Consider the following 19,356-nt stretch of genomic DNA (forward strand, 5'->3'; position numbering starts at 1 on the left):
TTGCTATGGAGGCCTTTTACATTTAAGACTTTGGGTGAAAATCATGGAGATCAGAGAATTCTGGGAAAGAGGGCTTCAGAATTTCAGAAAGATATTTATGGATACAAAGAACTGCAATTCAACAACAATAAAGTATAAATTACTTCTAGCTTGTGTTCCTGGCTGAAAATTAGACATCAAAACCAAACCACACACACACATCAAAACAAAAACAAAGAAAGACAAAACCCACCACAGTTGGGGGGGAGGGGAAGAAAAAGTAATGTGTTGCCTATTCTGTAAAATTCCCTTTGCTCCTTGAATGCAGTTGAAAGATACTATTATGTTCTGCCTCTAACACAAGTTCCATTTCTTCAAGCATAATGCTGACTTAAGAGACACTGCATATGAATTACTGGCACTGCTTCACAATTCCTTTCTTATTATATATATTAAAAAAAAGGGATCTTCAAACCAATTTTCACTCTCTTTCACCTAGTGTTAAAGTTCAGCGCTCACTTCCTTGCCTGCCTGCCATACCTGCATGAAATGTGAATCCCATTGATGCTCCTTGGAAACAAGGCTACCAAGTGCATATGGGCATTCTTGCCTTCATTGCTAGCTGGGCAGGAGGGCATGTTATGGCTTCTCTTCCAACTTGTCTGCTACAGTGTGAATCTAGATTCAAACTGAGCTTCCTTATTATCCAATTTCAGTCAACATGGCCATCCCACTTTTTCCCATCCTCAATAAAAAGGACTTGGGAAGCACAATGCATTTTCCTCATGCTCAGTTTCAAATACAGATTCTGTGTGTAGAATGTGAGCCCAGTTCAGGTTAATCTTTAAAAGATTCTGACTGTCATATCTGCCACTTGTAATCTCTCCTGGCCTTGCAAGAGTTTATCTCTGCATGATCCCACTCAGGCTTCATTTTGGCAGCCTGAAGACTGGTCATGTTCACAGGTAGGAAGTGCTCCCATGGCAGAACTGGGACACTTGCAAATTAAAAGAGTCTGTTGAAGCGAAGGAAAATTGCGAGTAGTTTTCAGCAGAGCATAGCTGGATGCCAAATCCTTATTTCAAGTTCCTCGTTAAAATTCTACATCCTAAAAGAAAACATACAAGAAGTTCTGGAAGGCAAAGGACCCTAAAGGAGTCTTTTGAACCAGCATTCTCCCACAATACAGAGACATAGGTCATAAAAATAATGTGTTCACATCCTGCTTAAGGGCCCCATTCCACGCTGCTACAGCACTCCACAACTCGCACAAAAAGCATGTCAATTGTCAAACACCTAGTTAATATAGTTAGCTACCAGCCAGTTAGAACATCAAGCAATTGTGGGAGGCATCAACACCCTGTACTTGAGATAGACATTCAAACTCTAATCAGAAAAGATTTTAGCAACAAAGCATATGATGATCCAACTCGTAGCACCAAGAGAAAGTCCCTGAGCAACAAACCCTTTCAGTATTTCTCTGTGAGGTAATAAATAAGATTTACATCAACCACAAGCAAACAAGTATATGGTTCCATGACAGAATATGAGGGGCTGGTGTTAAATTTAGGTGCAGGGTGTAAGTCAGATGAGTTGGTGGTGAATGAGGAAGGACTGCAAATCCATGGGAATCTGATGCAATTTTTTTAGCACTTCTGGAGTGTGTGGGTAGAATTTATCAGTAAAAGTTTTGGAGTACTCTACTTCTAACCACTTTTGCAATTTTATAACAAGCCTTGTGCTTTTTGGTTTTCCATTAAAAATCATCAGCACATAAGTGAAAATATCTTTTCATTCCTTCATAATGTATGCAGCTCTAGAGATTACCACAAGAAGTTTGAAGGGCAACCAAGACAGAAAACATAACATAGTCATCCTTTCTGAAGGCAGTTTTTGGAGGTCATAATTTTGATTTTGTCAGCACTGATTGCTGACAGTGACCTAGAGAAACTATTGCAGGACACTGATTCTTGCTTCTTGGTAGAAATTCACAAGTGTCCTTCAACTTTTCCCTCTGTAGAAGGCAGTAAGTACATCTCCAGGCAACAGTTTGTGGGGTTTGAAAATCTACAAGTAAGAACTTTTCCCTGAGACAGGTAAAGGCATGTCTACACTGTCTCTGCCAGCATGGCCAGGCAAGATCTTTCAGCTTATATGAGTTTTACAAAACATTGCTGGGAATTTCCTCTAACCCATGCAGGCAGACAGTAGAGTATCCACAGTCTGCTTTCCCTCTTCATCTGTGCTGAATGAATCCCAGTTTCAACAGACTCCAAGCACTAAATAGGCATGAATTCCATAAAACAGCCAGTGGAAAAGAGAAAATGTAATATTAAAGAAGTTATACTCAGTGAAGATACACTGCTGTGGCAAACCAATGCAGGCAGAAGGTGCATGTAAACCAGATGCATTCACCATATGACAATGCCCAGCTTTCTGGGATTGCATGATGGAAAACCATGAACAGTGCACAGAGAAGGGTGAGCACCTTAGTGTTACAGCTTCCTGTCTTCAGCCTGCAAAATTTTTTAGGCTTCAAGATACACCAACTGTTCTCTGTTTTTTCTTTCAAGGGACTTATTTCATTCATTTACTGCATGAGAATGACAAACCCTTACTCAATCAGAAGAACTGAGCCACACCTGCTAATTGAACAGATACAGAATCCAGCCTGAAGAAGCACCATCATTTAACAAAACTAACCACAAAACAAACAAAAAACCAAATTAAAAACACATCCTTCAAACCCTCTTGTTTTATGTTCTCCCCTGAACTGCACTTCTGGAATAAAAATAGCCAATGTGGTGCTTGCTAACACAGAGCAACACTAACACAGAGCAACGTCAGCCCTTCAGGAGCTTTGCTAGACTTTGCCCACGGTATTTGCTGCACCCAGATGTGCTGCATGTTATCTTTTAAAACATTGGAAAAGGAGAACTTTAGAGCCCTGGGATGGAACAGAAGGGAACCAACTTGGACTTTCACAGGAGAACCAAGATGGAGAACTCTGTCAGCAGTTATGAAGTGAAGACAAAAGAAGTCAGACAGCAGGGCAAAGGTCTGGGAACAACTGAAAGCTGCATTGTGACCTCATTCTGTCAGAGGGACTCTGAGATGACTGAGTCTGAGCTATCTTTGCTAAAGTTTGTTTCATTTCCCTAAATCATCTTGGCATTTGAAATCAAGCCCTGCACATTTTGCATTTAGGCAGTGATCTGAAAATTAAAGGATTCTAAATTTCTTTTAGAGCTTCATGAAGCAGCTTCGACCAAAAGGTAAATTTGAAAAGTTTTGGTGGAACAAATACTATTCACCTAAACCAAGTTAATCCAGGACAATACTTTAAATTGAACATGTTGCTATTTAAACATGATTGTATCTTTATATTTTATGTTCATATCAGCAATAAGCTACAGCACATCTAGGGTCTGTAGGTCCCATTTCCTAAGGCTGCAGAGCAGATCAAGTAAGCAATATCTAACTGGAACCTAACTACTACTTGTGGCCTACCAGATGAGTTCTATCTCTGCATGAGGAACTCAGCCTGCAATGATGCATCTTCTCAGCAAGTCAATACACATTTCTGAAGAAGAAAGGGCATCACCCTGCCAGTAACAACTGCAGAAGTGATTTTGTACAGATGGTGATACTTGCTGTAAGACTCATTGTAAAAAATTCAACAGCAATGTTTTCCAAGACTTTCCTATCCTAAATAAGCAGGACAAAAAGCCTCATATAGCACCAACAATATATTAGCTTCTCTTTCTTGGAGAAAACAGCTCAAGGCATGACTAAAAGAGAGTGCTTTACTCCCTGACCCACCATGCCTCAAAGCACAGAAGCAATAAAGCACAGTGTTTCATTACCACACAGTTGAGAGAGCAATAATCTGTTGTCTCCCTGAATACTTTAAATTCAGTTACGTAGCTTCATCAGAGTCTTTTGAAGTATAAAATAGGATAAGGCAATCAAATGGTTTAAATGCTCTGCAACTGATAATATGAAATCTATTATGCATCAAATTACTGAAAAATGAGGATACTTTCTTCTTCATAATGTTGGTTGCATAGGTTCCCAATTATTTTTCCTCATGTTCTGGAGAAGGTTTATAATTTCAGGAAAGTTTTCACTTTGCTAATCCTGGAATTGGTGAGGTTTGTGTCCAAGGTGTTCATCTCAATTAGGATTATACATTTGGCCTCTCAAGCACAGGCTGTAGCTAATTTGTAAAGTCTATTTAAAACAAGAAAAAAGAGCCCTTCATATAGTTCTCAGTCCATGAGCAGAGGACACTGAGTTGCTGGAGCAGATCCAACTCCCTGAAAGGAGGTTGGAGTGAGGTAGTGGTTGGTCTCTTCTCCCTATCAACAAGTGATAGAACAAGAGGCAAGGGTCTCAAGTTGCACCAGGGGAGGTTTAGATTGGATATTAGGAAAAAATATCCTTACTGAAAGAGTAGTCAGGCATTGGAACAGGCTGCCCAGGTTGGTGGCGGAGTCCCCATCCTTGGAGGTATTCAAAAAACATATAGACATGGCACTTCATGACATTGTTTGGTGGGCATAGTGGTGTTTGGTTGACAGTTAGACTTGATGATCTTAGAGGTCTTTTCCAACCAAAATGATTCTGTGATTCTGTTATTACCCCTTCCTTTAAAACATACCCACAGAAACAGTTGATTTGAGATGGAAATGTCTGTCAGGGTGTGAGAGGAGAGCAAGAACTTAATAAAGTTTCTGCTGGAGAAAGTTTCTGGGACTTGAGCATAATGGTGAATGAAAAGCTGGACATGAGTCAACAATGCACACTTGCAGCCCAGGAGACCAATAGCATCCTGGGCTGCATCAAAAGAAGTGTGGCCAGTAGACAGAGAGGAGATTCTACCACTCTGCTCTGCTGAGACCTCACCTGAAGTACTGTGTCCAGCTCTGGGGCCCTCAACACAGGAAGGATATGGACCTCATGGAGCAGGTCTGGAGGAGGGACACAAAAATGATTAGCACCTCTCCTACAAGGACAGGCTGAGAGAGTTGGGATTATTCAGCCTGGAGAAGAGAAGGCATGGGAGAGACCTTATAGCAGCCTTCCAGGGGCCCTGAAAGAAAGTTGGGGAGGCACTGTTTACAAGGGCTTGTAGTGATAGGACAAAGAGCAATGGTTTTAACCTAGAGCAGGGTAGATTGGGCATTAGAAACAAGTTTTTTTACTATGAGGGTGGTGTAACACTGGGATAAATTGCCCAGGGAGGTGGTGGAAGACATTCAAGGTCAGGCTTGGTGGGACTCTGAGCAACCTGGTCTAATTAGGGATGTCCCTGCTTGCTGCGGGGAGGTTGGACCAGATGACCTTTGGAGGTGCCTTCCAAGCTAGTGCATTCTATGATTCTTTGGAGTGAAATTTTATCTGAAAGCACATCCAATTAAAAGGAAAAGAAATTTCACTTCGTAGTGTACATTAGCTTTCAAATACCTGAGTTAATTTTTTGAAGCTTAGAAAACAAAATTTACTTTAACCTGCTCTAAACCATCTCCTCTGAACTTAAAAAACAAAATAAATTCAGGAAACTGGAAACATTCTGGAAGGGTTCAAACTAGACAAAAGCTGGATATGGTTTGTTTGTGTGAAGAATTTTGTGTACAGAGAGATTCAGTAGCAGGAATGTACATGTTTCAGGAAATACCCAGTTCTCTTATTAAACGCTGCTTCTTTCATTATTTTTGTTTCCAGACCCTGTGAAATGCATTATGTTTGCTCCTACCTCAGATGCAAAGAGAGGAAAAAAACCATTTTCCTTCCACAAACAGATTTGGAGGTTTGAAGAAACATGAAATGCCCAGATTGACTGCAACTTGTTTTCAGTCCTACATGTAAAGACTTGAAGAGTTTTACAAACTGATTTAGATTGGCATTAATTTATACTGAAATAGCTTCAAGTTGGAATGTCTACCATTTTCAGTAATAAAATCAAGCTTAATAGAACTAAATTCTGTATTTGGGCATACTAGAAATTATTTCCTTAACCAGTTTTTTGAGACATTGCTCCCAAGTATGATCTGGTTGTCCACTTGTTCCTTGTTTCTATCCAGGAAAAGTGATCATCCTTATTGTACTTCAGTCTTTCAGTGACAAGCACAATAGATTTTCTCTGACAGAAAGTAACTCAGTTGAAATCAGTTCCATGGCCAGTATTAACCTTCCTTGAAATCTACTGTTATGCAAAAATTTCACCTTCCCAGAGGGGTTCTGTGGCTCTGCACACCAATGAGCTCTTGGCAGGGGTGGGGTGCATGTCCCCACCTCCAAAGCTCTGCTAGGACTGTTTCACCTTAAGACTGAACTGCACCTCTTGGTTCTTTCCCTTCCTACTCCCTTCAAGCCCTCTGTGCCTTTTTGTCCTTCAGGCAACACTGCTGTCCCCTCCCCTTTTCCAGCCTGGTCCCATTCCATTCCATTCCATTCCATTCCATTCCATTCCATTCCATTCCATTCCATTCCATTCCATTCCATTCCATTCCATTCCATTCCATTCCATTCCCCTGCAACATCACAGGTGCTTCTGTCCCCTCATAACTTCCAGGGCCACTGGCAAGCAGCATGTGGTGCTGGCACACCTCTCACCTTGGCAGCACACATCCCAAATACACACACACCACTGCCCACTGGTGTATACAGAGGGGGAGATTGTACAGCTGTTGTGTCCCAGCTCACCAAGCATCCTCCTTGGTGGGACACTTGGTTTCATCTTACCATTCAACACAGAGGATGCCAACAGTGCTTGACACCTCTTGGCTGCAAGCAGACCATGAAGGTTTTACAGTCTTCATGAAGCCTGCTAGTGATGTTTGGGGCAGATCTGTGCCTGCCCTGTTCTCACTAGAGACCATGGGTTTTGACCATTTTGAGCAAGTACAAAACCCTTACACAGACGTGTGACAGAAGCTGTAAGTGGCTGCAATGTTGTGAATAGGTGAGTGTCTCCCAAAAGATTTTGCTTTGTGTTCTCTCTCACTGAAGCCAGATCAAGTGGGGGTGCTGATGGACAAGAAGCTGGACATGAGCAGACAGTGTGTGCTTGCAACCCAGAAGGCAAATCACATCCTGGGCTGCATCAAAAGATGTGTTGCCAGCAGATCCAGAGAGGTGATTCTGATGCTTTACTCTGCTCTGGTGAGACCTCACCTGGAATACTGTGTCCAGGTCTGGAGCCCTCAATATAGGAAGAACATGGACCTGATGGAGAGGGTCCAGAGGAGTGCCGTGAAAATGATCAGGGGGTTGGAGAACCTCTGCTATGAGGACAGGCTGAGGGAGCTGGGGTTGTTCAGCCTGGAGAAGAGGAGGATCCAGGGAGATCTAATAGCAGCCTTACAGTACCTGAAAGGATGGAAAGAGACTGTTTGCAAAGGCCTGCGGTGATAAGACAAGGGGCAATGGATTCAAACTAGAAAAGAACAGATTTAGATTGGATGTTAGAAACAGGTTCTTTACTATGAGGGTGGTAGAACACTGGAATGCATTGCCCAGGGAGATGGTTGGGGCCCCATTCCTGGAAATGTTCAAAGTGAGGCTTGACAGGGCTCTTGGCAGCCTGATCTCATTGAGGATGCCCCTGCTTACTGAAGAGGAGATTGGACTAGATGACCTTCAGAGGTCCCTTCGAACCCAGACCATTCTATGATTCTAAGTGTAAATTCTCAGTAGAAAGCTTTTGATCAGATATAGATAGATTAGCAAAATCCAAGGCAAATCACAAAATCCTTACTACAGGAAAACTTGTCTTAGCTACACGTGTCAGTGGCACAGCAAATTGGGATTCCAGTCCAGTATCAAAGAGAACAACGAAAACTTTGCAACTGTCTGTAGAAGGCTCACAAAGGACACATGCCACAGCCAGATGCTGCTTCTGACCTTGGTAACAACAGCAGTGGCACCAGAAATGCAGGAACTGACCTAAACTCATCCCCTTGTCAGCTCATAGCGACAGGATGGGCAGCAGTATGTCTGTGCTCTGAGACCAGGTTAGTGTGCCGGATGAAGCTTTCACACTGAGCTCCACCCTGGAGCACTCATAAACAGAAGTCAGAACAAATTCTGCCTAGAGGCAGGGACAATCCTGCCAACTGACTGACGCCAATGGGCAGTTCTCTCATTGTATGTCCTGCACATCCCAGGACAGAGGATTTTGGTCATTCTGGCATATTTAGCTAACCCACATAATCGATCATAGAATCATAGGGGTTGGAATCAGCCTCTGGAGATCACATTGTCCAACCCATATGCAGAGTACAAACTTAGATGTTCCTCCTACAATGCACTTCTGGAAGTGTGCTGGAGCAGGAGAGTTTTCAGCGGGAACCCCCACATGCAGTATTGATCAGCTCTCCTACCTTCTGGGAGCCAGTGCTGAGTACACTGGTAACCTACAGCTCCAGTGTCAGTTGATACAGTGAGTCACAGCTGCTGGCCTGCTTTCTAACTGCTCACATCTCACCATTTGTTTCCTGTTGCACACAGCCTTGCATCAGACCAGAAAAACTTACCAGAAAAAAAAAAAAAGAAAGGATGATCACCCACTGTGAAACAGTGCTGCCAGGGCATCTCCAATTTTCACCCAGGCTAGCAAAACCTACAAGTTAATAGAGTTAGACCCTCCCTTTGCAACATGCAGTCAGTATAAATAGAAGTAATTTTTTTAAAGCCCTTGCAGCTATTTAAAAGCCCCCAGCACACAAGCAAGCAATGCTCATGGCTCCCTGAAATAATGATCTGGCACTAGAGCTGCAAAATGAGCATGTCTCACATTTACCCACAGAGCAGAGCACATGGCTGCTTTCTGTCAAGAAGCCAGGCAAGTCGGACAGCACAGGAAGGTGAAGTGGAAAGAAAAAGACAGGCAGTAACTTAAAAAGATTCTAATGTTTTCCACACTGTGAGACAGTCTCATAAACAGCATGAAAAATAGATGTCCCCTCACATCAAGGTATAATCCACAGAAACTGACCAAAAAAAAAACAAGAAAAAGAAAAAAGGAAAGGGGTTAAGAGGTTGCAGCATGTGCTGTACAAGGCACAGACTTCATTTAGCTCCCCTCTCACTCATCAATTGAAAAAAAAAAGGTGAAAAGTTGAAACTTGCTTATCTGGACTTTTTCAAAAGGATGATCCACTTTTTCCATTTGAAATAACAGTTTTCATCAACACCCTGGCCACACTGTGATAACTCCTGAAAAGCTAAGAATCAAAATGAAACATTTCACCTGAATGCATTCTTTAAAATTTTTCAGCTTGCTTGAAACTGTAAAGCAGCTCCTACTCCCGCTGAAGCCAAGCTCTATTTCTGCCCAGTCTTGCAAGGCAGCCAAAAGACCATTCAAGGCGCCGTGGGTGGCTGGAGCCTCCATTTTGGCAGCCCACAACATTTCAAGGTAGGTCCACAACTTGAAGCAAGTGAGAGAGCACAAATGAGAGAGTGAACTTTAGGGTAACACAAGAAAGATCAAACCAGGCTGGCAAGGAGATGGAAAGAGCACTCTCACCAGAAAGAAGCAGCAGTGGTCAGGTGAGGCCTGAGCCCTGAGATGGGGGACATACATGTCTAGGTCAAGTTTTGGGCCACAGAATGGGAATGTTACATGACTGACCTAAAGCATCTGGTCATGCCCCTGGGAAAGTACTAGGAGTGTACACCTTCCTCAAACTCAGAGGCCAGAATGTGCCACACATCACAGAAGGATACAGCACAACATTGAAAGATCTGTCCATGGCACTAGAGCTCCCAAAAGCCTGCCCTAAGTTTCTTAAGACTCCACCTTTAGCCACAAGCCAGAGCTGCTCCCCTAACTACTAAGCTGATTCTCTGTGAGTTGCTTTTATGAAGGGCGTCTTTCATGACAGTCCAGTTTGCACAATGTTGGCATCTGCCCATCAGGACACACTCTGTGTGCCCCCACACAGAGTGGCTGAGGTAGGTGCTTGATCCTGCTAACACCCCACAAAGTAGTATCTGATAGTCTATGAGCATAAATGAAGATGCAATCTAGATATGCCACAGAGAAATGACTGATTTCACTTTACTTAGATTGCCAAACAGCCATCAGATAACACACACTGTGAGCTTCTCTTTGAGATGAGCCAGAAACTGAGAGACCAAACTCCACAGAGATTCACATGATGTTTGATGAATTTAGTGATGGCACCACACTACCCTGTACCAGTCCATATTCACTGACCAGCCAACACTAGTATCTTCTTCCTTCTCACCACCTCTTTCAAGCATCTTCACCCATAAGGCAGGTTATACTCTTAACAGTGACCTTTTAAAGCTGCAGTATATAAAGGCAACAAGAGTTTAGTTTGGTCTTGTGATTGCAAATGATCCCTTTGCTGCTCCTCCACTCTACACAAATATGATTATACTCAGCTACTCCCCAGATTTTCAACAACTCTATGTAAATTATGCCTCACTATCTGAGCCATGGAAAATTTGTTTTCACACAGAAGAAAGTTATGAACCCTAGCTGTGACTTCCCAACAGAGAGGCAGGAGTTCCCCTATGTCACTCTTACAGATCTTGTGTTTCAAGGGGGGGTTGTTACTCTTATTCCCCCTTCTTTGAAAACATCTTCATCAGCAGGATGCAAGTTTGGTTCATCCAAACCATGGATTTCTTTGCCTATATTTTGATGTCTCAAGTAATGAAAGGAAATAAAATCAGCAGTCCCTGAATAGAAGGGACTTAGCACTGGTGAGGCCACACCTTGAGTACTGGGTTCAGTTTTTGGGCCCTCGCTACAAGAAAGACACTGAGGTGCTAGAGCAGGTCCAGAGAAGAGCAATGAAGCTGCTGAAGGATCTGGAGAAGGTCTTGTGAAACATGGCTGAGGGAAGAGGGGTTGTTTACTTTGGAGAAAAGGATGAAAGATCACCTTCTTGTTCTCTACAACTACCTGAATGGAGGTTGAAGTGAGGTGGGGGGTTGGTATCTTTTCCCTAGTAACAAGTGACAGGATGAGGAAATGGCCTCAAGTTGCACCAAGAGGAGATTTAGGTTGGATATTAGAAGAAATGTCTTCCCTAAAAGGTTTCTCAAAGACTGGAACAGACTCCCCATGGAGCCGGTTGAACCCCCATCCCTGGAGGTGTTTCAAAGAGGCAGAGCTGTGGTGCTGAGGGACATGGTTTAGGCCCAGACTTGGTAGAGTTAGATACTGGTTGGGTCCCAGTGACCTGAAAGGTCTTTTCCAGCTGAAACAATTCTATGATTCTGTGCTGTAGAGTGGATGCAGAAACCAAACAGCAGATCACACAGCATGCCACAAAATGCTGGAAAGATATATGCAAATATTGTTTTGTTCAGCCTGAATGCAAAACTATGCACCTCTGAATGCAAAAATACACACCTCCCTTTCTGCCACCTGTACTTGAATTAATTTAACCATGGAAAAAAATGACACTTAAGTATTATCCCACTGCTCTCCAAGACTCAAAAAAGAAAGTGTAGCAACTGTTATGTCACAATTGCTGTGTATGTAGCCGTGACATTACATATCTTGTAAACCTTCTGTCATCATGGAAAAATCCTGAGAGACAACAGCCCGGTGCTGAGCAGGAAGACAACTGTGTTAGCTTCAGGAAGGAGCACTCTGCAGGCAAAACAGGTCACCCTACAAAACCAGGGCCCACATTTGTAACTGATACAGACTAACCTCAGGATTTCATATTGAATCTTCCCTATGGTGTTTTGGTTCTGGTTTTTTTCCATTTGGTTTGTTGGGGTTTTTTTTTATAAACCCAGAAATGAGAAGCATCCATTGATGGCTGTATTAACATTTGTTCCAAGTCCACAGGATGAGTAGGTTTCTTTAAAAATGTCAAAAATCCTTCCTATTTAACAGCTTTGACATCCTTGCACAGGAGAGTTAGTGTTTTCAAAAATCTGGTGTTTTAACACACATGAACTAATTATGGGTTTATTCAAAAGTCAGACAAGGAGGCAAAAAAGTGTGGCCCAGCTGGAACAAGGTACCAAGAAAAGCAGCCAACAACATGAGACTGTTTTGCTCTGAGCCTCGGTTACAACACTCACTGCATCTCTCTCTTGCCAGAAGAGGCCAGCCCCCTTCTTCTGCATCCCCCACAGAACTGCAATAAAGCAGCACAAAATGGGACGTGCTGTGTCTTCAAATCATGACTTAACAACATACTTTATTTGGCCTACTCTTGATACCCAACCTACAGCTCATGGCAATCCAGCATGCAAAGGTATTCTACCACAGTCCCTCTGCCTCCCACAACATACAAAGAAGAAAGATCCTTCACAATCGCAACACAGATCTCAAAAGAGTTTCACAAATCAGTTCGGGTGTACTTCTAGTAGATCATGCTTCCTTAAGAGGTCTAGTAGATTTCAAAAGATTTCATGCAGAAAGATCCCATGGAGTCCTAGTAACACTGTCTGGATCTAGCAGTAGTCTAATAATCATAGAATCATTAAAGTTGGAAAAGATCTTTAAGATCCTCAACCGGCAGTTCAATACTACTGTGCCCACTGAATCATGCTCTGAAATGCCATGTCTACATATTTTAACACCTCTAGGGATGTTGATTCCACCACCTCCATGGGCAGCCCTTTCCAATGCCTGACCACTCTTTGAGTAAAGAAATTTTCCCTAATATCCAATCTAAATGTCCCCTGGCACAACTTTAGGCCATTTCTTCTTGTTCTATCACTAGGGAGAAGAGACCACCCCTCCCCAGAGAGGCTGATGACCTATTTATTTGTAAATAATACCCTGAAGAGTTCTACACACAGAACTAGAATGTGTGGAGGTGAAAGTGTGTGTGGTGGGGAAAGTTTGAGCTGATGGACATCAGTCATGCCTTCTACTTGTTCATAACCCTTCATTCAGCATGAGAACTGCCCATTGCTAAGCAAAGAAAAATACTGATTGCTCTTGGCTGCAGTGCCATGATCAGTGGACAGATGGAATAGTTGTACATCAAAATGGGCTCTTTGTCACAGAAGAAGCAATTACAGCCCCAGTAGCTGGTGGGTTCTGGGAGCAGTGGGCAGCCCAGCTCTCTGCAGAGCTACCTGCACACAGGCATGTTGCTCTGAAATCAGATTTCGAACCCTCCTGTAACATGTGGCATCAGTGCCCTTCTAGAAACACCTGCAGCCCAGGCTGTATGTTCAGCATCACTGACATGCCAGCAGGGCAGCTGGATACAAAGAGGGGGCCAAGGATTTTCCCAGGGTGCTGATGCACACCCAGGGCACCTAAGAGCAAAGTGTGTAGCTTGCCTTTGCAGGTGACCTCTGGCCTGTGGTGTGGTGTGTGGAGACACATCAGAACAGCAGGTTACTTGTTCCAGATGGTCCCACCTAAGCAGCCTGCAGAGCCTGCACAGGTTTCTCTGCATGGTGTGCCCAGTGCTCTGGAAGCTTTGGTAGCATGCCACAGTAATGCATGCAGACCCATGTCAAGTCTAGCATAGTGTCCTACTGGCAGTTCTGCCTCAGAAACAGGAATGCTGTGGCAAGCAAGGTACCTCAAAGGCTCTGTGGAAACCAGGTGTAGCTGTTGAGGTCAACTGGGACATGGTGCTGCTGCTGATGGCTGGCCCTGGACACACATTTTGCTGGAGCACAGTGGCCAAAAGCATAGAATTGGCCTTGGGAGCATGTGTCTGTGCAGTTGCTTCTAAGTGCAGCTCCTAAGAACAGCCTGAGCCATCCAAAAGTGGCTCTTGAGGGATCCAGGCTGGGTGTATGCACTCAGAATACACAATCCACTATTCTCTCAACAGCCCAGAGCTGAAAGAAAGCTGCCAACACTCAACTGTTCTCACTAACCTGATCAGTCCAGTTTCAAACATGCTGCCTCTTTGGTGCAGATCTCAAAGGAAAACTGGTGCCCCTAAAGCACATCAGGAAGCTCAGAAGTAGCATGGTGCATGTGAGCTGCACATGGACATGGTGGGAAGTTAATTGTCATTTGAAATGAGAAGGAATGAATGCAGACCCACTCTGAACAGCAGGACAGGCTGAGGCATTTCCATTTCATTTTAGTGGGAACGCCCATGCAGCACTGGCTGTGCTAAGTGGATGGCTAGGCTAGAGTCCCCACTGTCTCCTAGTAAGTTTCATTGTCTATATTGACAAAACAAGAGCTGAGATGTGGTACAAGAAGGGGAAGCAGCTCATTTAGGATCCTAAAGCAGAATAAGAAACTCCTGCCCTCAATCCTGGTGCTTTCTGGATCCTGAGAACACAACACAGTTTGCATCTTCTATGTGTAGGTAAATTGTACTGCAAATTTGGGTTGAAAAGATCCATGATAAGAAGCTGGCTTCAGAGGAAAAGGTATTCCATGGGCTGAGGTGGGCACAAGGCCGTGCCACTATTGAAGGCACACATGTTTAAACAGTGTGTTGGTGACCATTGTAGTGGACCAGAGCCAAAAATCTCCACAGCAGTGGACTGGAAACTAACACTGTGCTGGCGAGGGGCATTAGTTTTACTCCTTATATCCTTTTTCTCTTGCTGTTAAAACAGCAAGAGAACGGCAAGCAGTGAGTGGTTTTAGGTGTATTGTTGTGGGCTCAAGTGGTACATGGCATGGCTTACCTGGACAATTAGCTTATTTTCTTTATCAGGCAGAATTCGGTAGGTATAAACACAATTCCGGTACCTGAAACAGAGCAGAGGAGATATGCTTAAACCATCTCCAGAAGGGAATCCCACCTGTCCAAATGAGAAAAGATATTGGAAGATCCCAGGATGGGTTCATGCACAAAGGTTTAAAAAGTTTCTCTTCCTTTCTTTCTTTCCCAGGAGTCTGCAAACTAACACAAACCTGATGTGTTCCTGGTCACTGAGATATGTTTGCAGGTATCACTGCAGAAAGTATCAGCATCAGCCTCAGAGAGAGTTATTCAACTCATCTTCTGGCCAGAAAGAAAGAAAATGCCAAATGGCTCTAGCTGTCAGTAGAGTGGGCATCTCAGGAAGGAATGAAAGATGAGATATCCCAATGACACAGGGCCAAAATCAGCAATGAATGAGTAGAGAGAGGGGCTAGTAAATGCATTGACTTTCACTGGGGAATAAATTTGAAGAAAATGTGTGTGTGTGTGTGTAAAAATTTCACCTAATTGACAGTAAGACAGCTGATTGCTAGGCACATTTCTGTGCACAAATCTTAAACAATAGCCTGAATGAAACACCATCTTGCTGTCTGCATATTGTACATGTGCATCTGTAGATCCAGCCATAACACTACCTGTGGAATTTGTCATGAAATGTGGGCTGAGGTCAGCCTAGCAGCTAGAGAGAGAAGGCAGATGAGTGAAACATCTTCATCTCTTTAAAATTTATGTTGTGAGTCTACTCATCACATGCCTCTCAGAATAACTCCACACAGGAGAAAGAGACACCTCCAGGATTTTCAGCATCCTTACACAAGGAGTCACAAAGAGCAATTGGACATGAAAAGAAATTATTCATAAATCACAGATGAGGATGTTTGGAGGATTTTGTCATGAACCTGTATCTTTTGATGTCATTAACAGAAAGAACATGGGAGAAATTAGAACTGCTGCAAGAGCTCAGTACTACCTCATTCAACAATGTAAGACCATTTCACAGGTACCTATTCATTCACACATCTGAGGCTCTGGTACAAAGGTGGAAGTCAAAGACATGATTCCCAACTGCTTTGGATTGCCACAACACTGCTAATTTCACTATGTCCAGGGCAATTAACATCAGTTGAATATACACCACAAAGAAGAGTATGGGTTTTAGTTTTATCTGTCAATACAGTTCACCATTTCCTTTTGCTGATATGCAGAAGGCTAAGCAGAACTGCTCAGGGAGGTGATGAGAGAAAATTCATGTGTGTGTAGACTATGAAACTGATAAACCGGCTCAATGGCTCTTGCATCACAAAAGGACTCTCCTTGTTACCTTCATAGGAAGTGCCCCATCACACAGGCTGTCTGAGGCTGCTGTGATAATTATTGTAAAGAGGTTTAAACTGAGGACAGGTAAGATCAGTGGAATGGCAAGGACAGAAGGACTGCTGGGAAAGACAAAAGCAGGGAGAAGCACTTCCTAGGATCAAAAGCAGAGATTCTCTTTAACAGTCGCCTAATTTAGTGCATGTGTACGGGGATGACTGTGACTCCTATTCCATTTCTACCCTTAGGCTTCCTCTCCTCAGCAGCCTGACTATCAAGTTATACGGTTCCATTTACTGTCATACTCTAGGTCCTCCCTAAAATCTGGGTTGAGTTCAGAATTGTTCAACCACTGTTCAGGCTCTGTGAGGGGTAAACATAGCATCAGCTTAAATATATCACCAAGAACTTCGTCATCTCTCAACCAACCAGAGGATGAAAGGAGACAAGGTTTGTGTTTTCCTTTTCCTCTCCTGCTTTACATGGCTTTAGAAACAGGGAAAGATATGCATATTGGAAGCGCCTGGACACCCTAAACAGGACTGTCATGCTAGGCACGGTGTGAAGTGCCCCATCCCCACGGCCCCCTGCTGCCCAGGGGGCTGGAAAAGGCATCTCACAGGCCGTGTCCTTCAGAGGGATCCCAAAGCTGCAGCTAGCTTCCCAGAAGTATGGTTAAGCCTACAGCCATTCACACACAACAACCAACAGAAGATGCCCTGGAGGAACGGTATCATTTCAGGTGCTACATGCTGTGAAGGCTAAGGAGGCTCTTTTTTATTTCAGGATTCAGGCATTACCCTCCAAGGCCCCGTTTCGTGTCAATAAACTGGTAGATCAAATGACCCACGCACAGAGAAAGGAGGAGGGAAATGGTATCGCTTCTTGCCTTTTATGGGGTAGTGTGACCAGTAGAGCCGAGGACAGCAGTGCAAGGGGAGGAGCGTTCCCCCTGCATTTGCTGACTGGCTCAGCACTCTGCTGCGCAGCTTAAGTTTCAGAAAAGGAGGGGAGGCACTCTGAAAAGTACAAATACACCTCCCTTAACTGTCTCTATTTATACAAACCCTATTTTCCTAAAGCAGCTCTTTAAGAAAATGACTATTGCAATCTGTGCTCTAATAAGTGCTTTTGATGGACTTTGATCTGCCCAGTAAATATTGGAGTTTTGGAGAGTATGACACTTTTTTTTCCAAGCAAATTTCATTTTCTTTTTTCCCCCTTATCTATACAAAGATAATGCTTTCTCACTTTCAACATCATTCTTTTTCTGTGAAAACCTTTTGCAGTCAGGCTTTCAATTCCTCTCTCTCATTCTTTGTCTCCAGCCTCTCAGTTTTTAAACAGAACTAACTGTAGAACTCCAAAGCCCTGCCAGTCAGTGACACAGCTGAAGCTGATACATCTCTGAGGAAGTTTTCAGCTTAAGCAAAGTTGCCAATTTTGTCAAGATGACATTCAGAGGGAAAGACTTATTCACCACCTTTAACCCTTCCTCTTTGCAAACTAACTGCAAACCAGCACAAGCTGAAAACTCATTAGGTATTTTGGCAGAAGTTAGTGTGACATTTCCCAGTCTGTAATTAATGCCAGTCCCACAAATCCGGCTGCTCTTGGCAGACAAGGCTGGGTGCTCCCCATTTCTTTAATCAAGCCATTCATGTTTAGCCACCACAGAATGAATTTAAGAGCATAACCTTTGGCTCCCGGTTCAGAAAATCCTGGTCATTATATTGTTTCTATTTCCTGATACCATGTCTCTCAAGTCACAAAAGGCTTTCAAAGTTGGCTGCATAAACATTTACAATGGAAAAACTTCTGCAAATGCATGTTAGTTACAGCACCTTCCCTTGCTGTATAATCCCCACCACTGCTTTGCACAAATATTTGTGTACATGCTGGGTACAAGGCAAATCAAAGAGGTCATACTAAAAACACTCAATGAAAAGCAACAGTTTATAGTAGTAAAATGTTCCCTGACTTGCAACTTGAACCCTCAGCACATTCTTCATGTCTGTCCTGCTTTCCTCCTGCTTGTCCTGGCTGTTCTCCTGCAGCCCCCCTTCTTGCTCTGTTCTTTCCAGAAAGACAAAACTCTCCCCTGTGTCATTACAAACATCTCAGCAGGCAGTGTCTTTCTGTACCCAGTGAACACGTCCATTAGCCAGCCACCTCCTCTGACAGTCCAACATCTATGTTGACCCAGACCCATGCTTTCCTGCAGATGAATCCTCTGCAGCAGACTGTGCTGTCACCAGAAGCCTGACCTCAGAGACAAGCAGTTAGACCAGTTATAAACAGCAGCATCTTTACTACTGCAAGAAATATACTTTCAGAAAGCAATTACACCAAGAAACCAGCTTGTAATTTAATGTGGGGCAGTGATGAAATACTTTTCATTAATCTGCTGCACAATGGCAGCAAAGAGAATCTGATAGGCAGAGCAGGGTCCCACAGAGGCTCTCATGACCTCAGCAGCTACCTTATCTCTCTGTAATGAAAGTCAAAGGCCTCAGACTTCACCTGCTAACTTCAATCTCCTCTTGCCCCTGTGTTCTTGTCTCCAGGAATAACACCTGCCCCTTGCAAAGCCAAATCCCCAGCCCTGAACAGGGGGCTGGGAAGGCAGCAAGGCTTCCGGCACTTCTCTCTCTATTTCCCACATGAAATATTTACCCCATGGGCTACATTAATGATGCAGATAGAATCGCCACTGTGCTGGGTGTTTCATGAACAGTTCCAGGAGCTTTTACTGAATGGGACACAGCATTGTACATGCTGAACTAGAGCAAGAAAAGTGCCCAGGAGGTTATCAAGCTCAGTACTTGGGCTATTAAATGTAAATACCTGGCCCAAGTTGTTAACATGATCAAAGAGGTCAAGAGGTTGTTTTCCCTCAAGCACAGCCGCAGTATCTTTGATCATTCTCTCTTTCTGAATCGGGCAGGAGGAGCATGAGCAGTACAGCAGTAACAAGGACGTGGGTTTGCTCAGCCTGGCCCTGCTCCAACCCTTTTCCTACCCTGTGGCCCAGTCAGGTGGAACCAGCCATGCTCTGATGTAGGCTGCACCTTTCCAATGGGTGCAGCGCCTGTTTGCCTCTCTGCTGGAGAGGGTGCAGGGGGTAGCACCGTGCAGGAGAGGGGACAGAAGTATCCGCGTGTGGCGCGAGGCCGAGGCTGTACTTACAGCACACAGAGCGCGTACGCCGAAGCTATGGACTCACTGGCCCGCACAAGGAAGCTGCCATCCTTCCCTACTTTGGAGAGCAGGTCTTCAGCTCTAGAACGAGTGATATTGCCGTGGTACCAGCACTGATCCATCGCTGGAGCTGGAGGAAACCTGAATGCCAACAGAGGAGCTGCCAGAGCTGCCTGTGTCTCTGTGTGTAACGATCAGGCAGCTTCAGCTCACC

The 19,356-nt window shown here is 43.9% G+C and overlaps 1 protein-coding gene across 6 annotated transcripts in view; it reads right to left on the reverse strand.

Moving 5' to 3' along the window:
• The window catches only part of INPP5D (inositol polyphosphate-5-phosphatase D), a 58,647-nt gene extending 39,291 nt beyond the window's left edge, over positions 1–19,356 (reverse strand). For all 6 annotated transcript variants that reach the window (XM_068145324.1, XM_068145323.1, XM_068145326.1 and 3 more), the window contains exons 1-2: positions 19,131–19,356; positions 14,608–14,671 (exon numbers count right to left, since the gene is read on the reverse strand). In XM_068145324.1, coding sequence (XP_068001425.1) covers positions 14,608–14,671; positions 19,131–19,264 — 198 coding nt within the window. In that variant the 5' untranslated portion in view covers positions 19,265–19,356. The remainder of the gene's footprint in view (positions 1–14,607; positions 14,672–19,130) is intronic.

The sequence above is a fragment of the Melanerpes formicivorus genome, unplaced genomic scaffold (genome assembly GCF_026170545.1).
Source record: "Melanerpes formicivorus ecotype bairdi unplaced genomic scaffold, bMelFor1.0.p_v2 SCAF_12, whole genome shotgun sequence".
NCBI classification, from domain to species: Eukaryota; Metazoa; Chordata; class Aves; order Piciformes; family Picidae; genus Melanerpes; species Melanerpes formicivorus.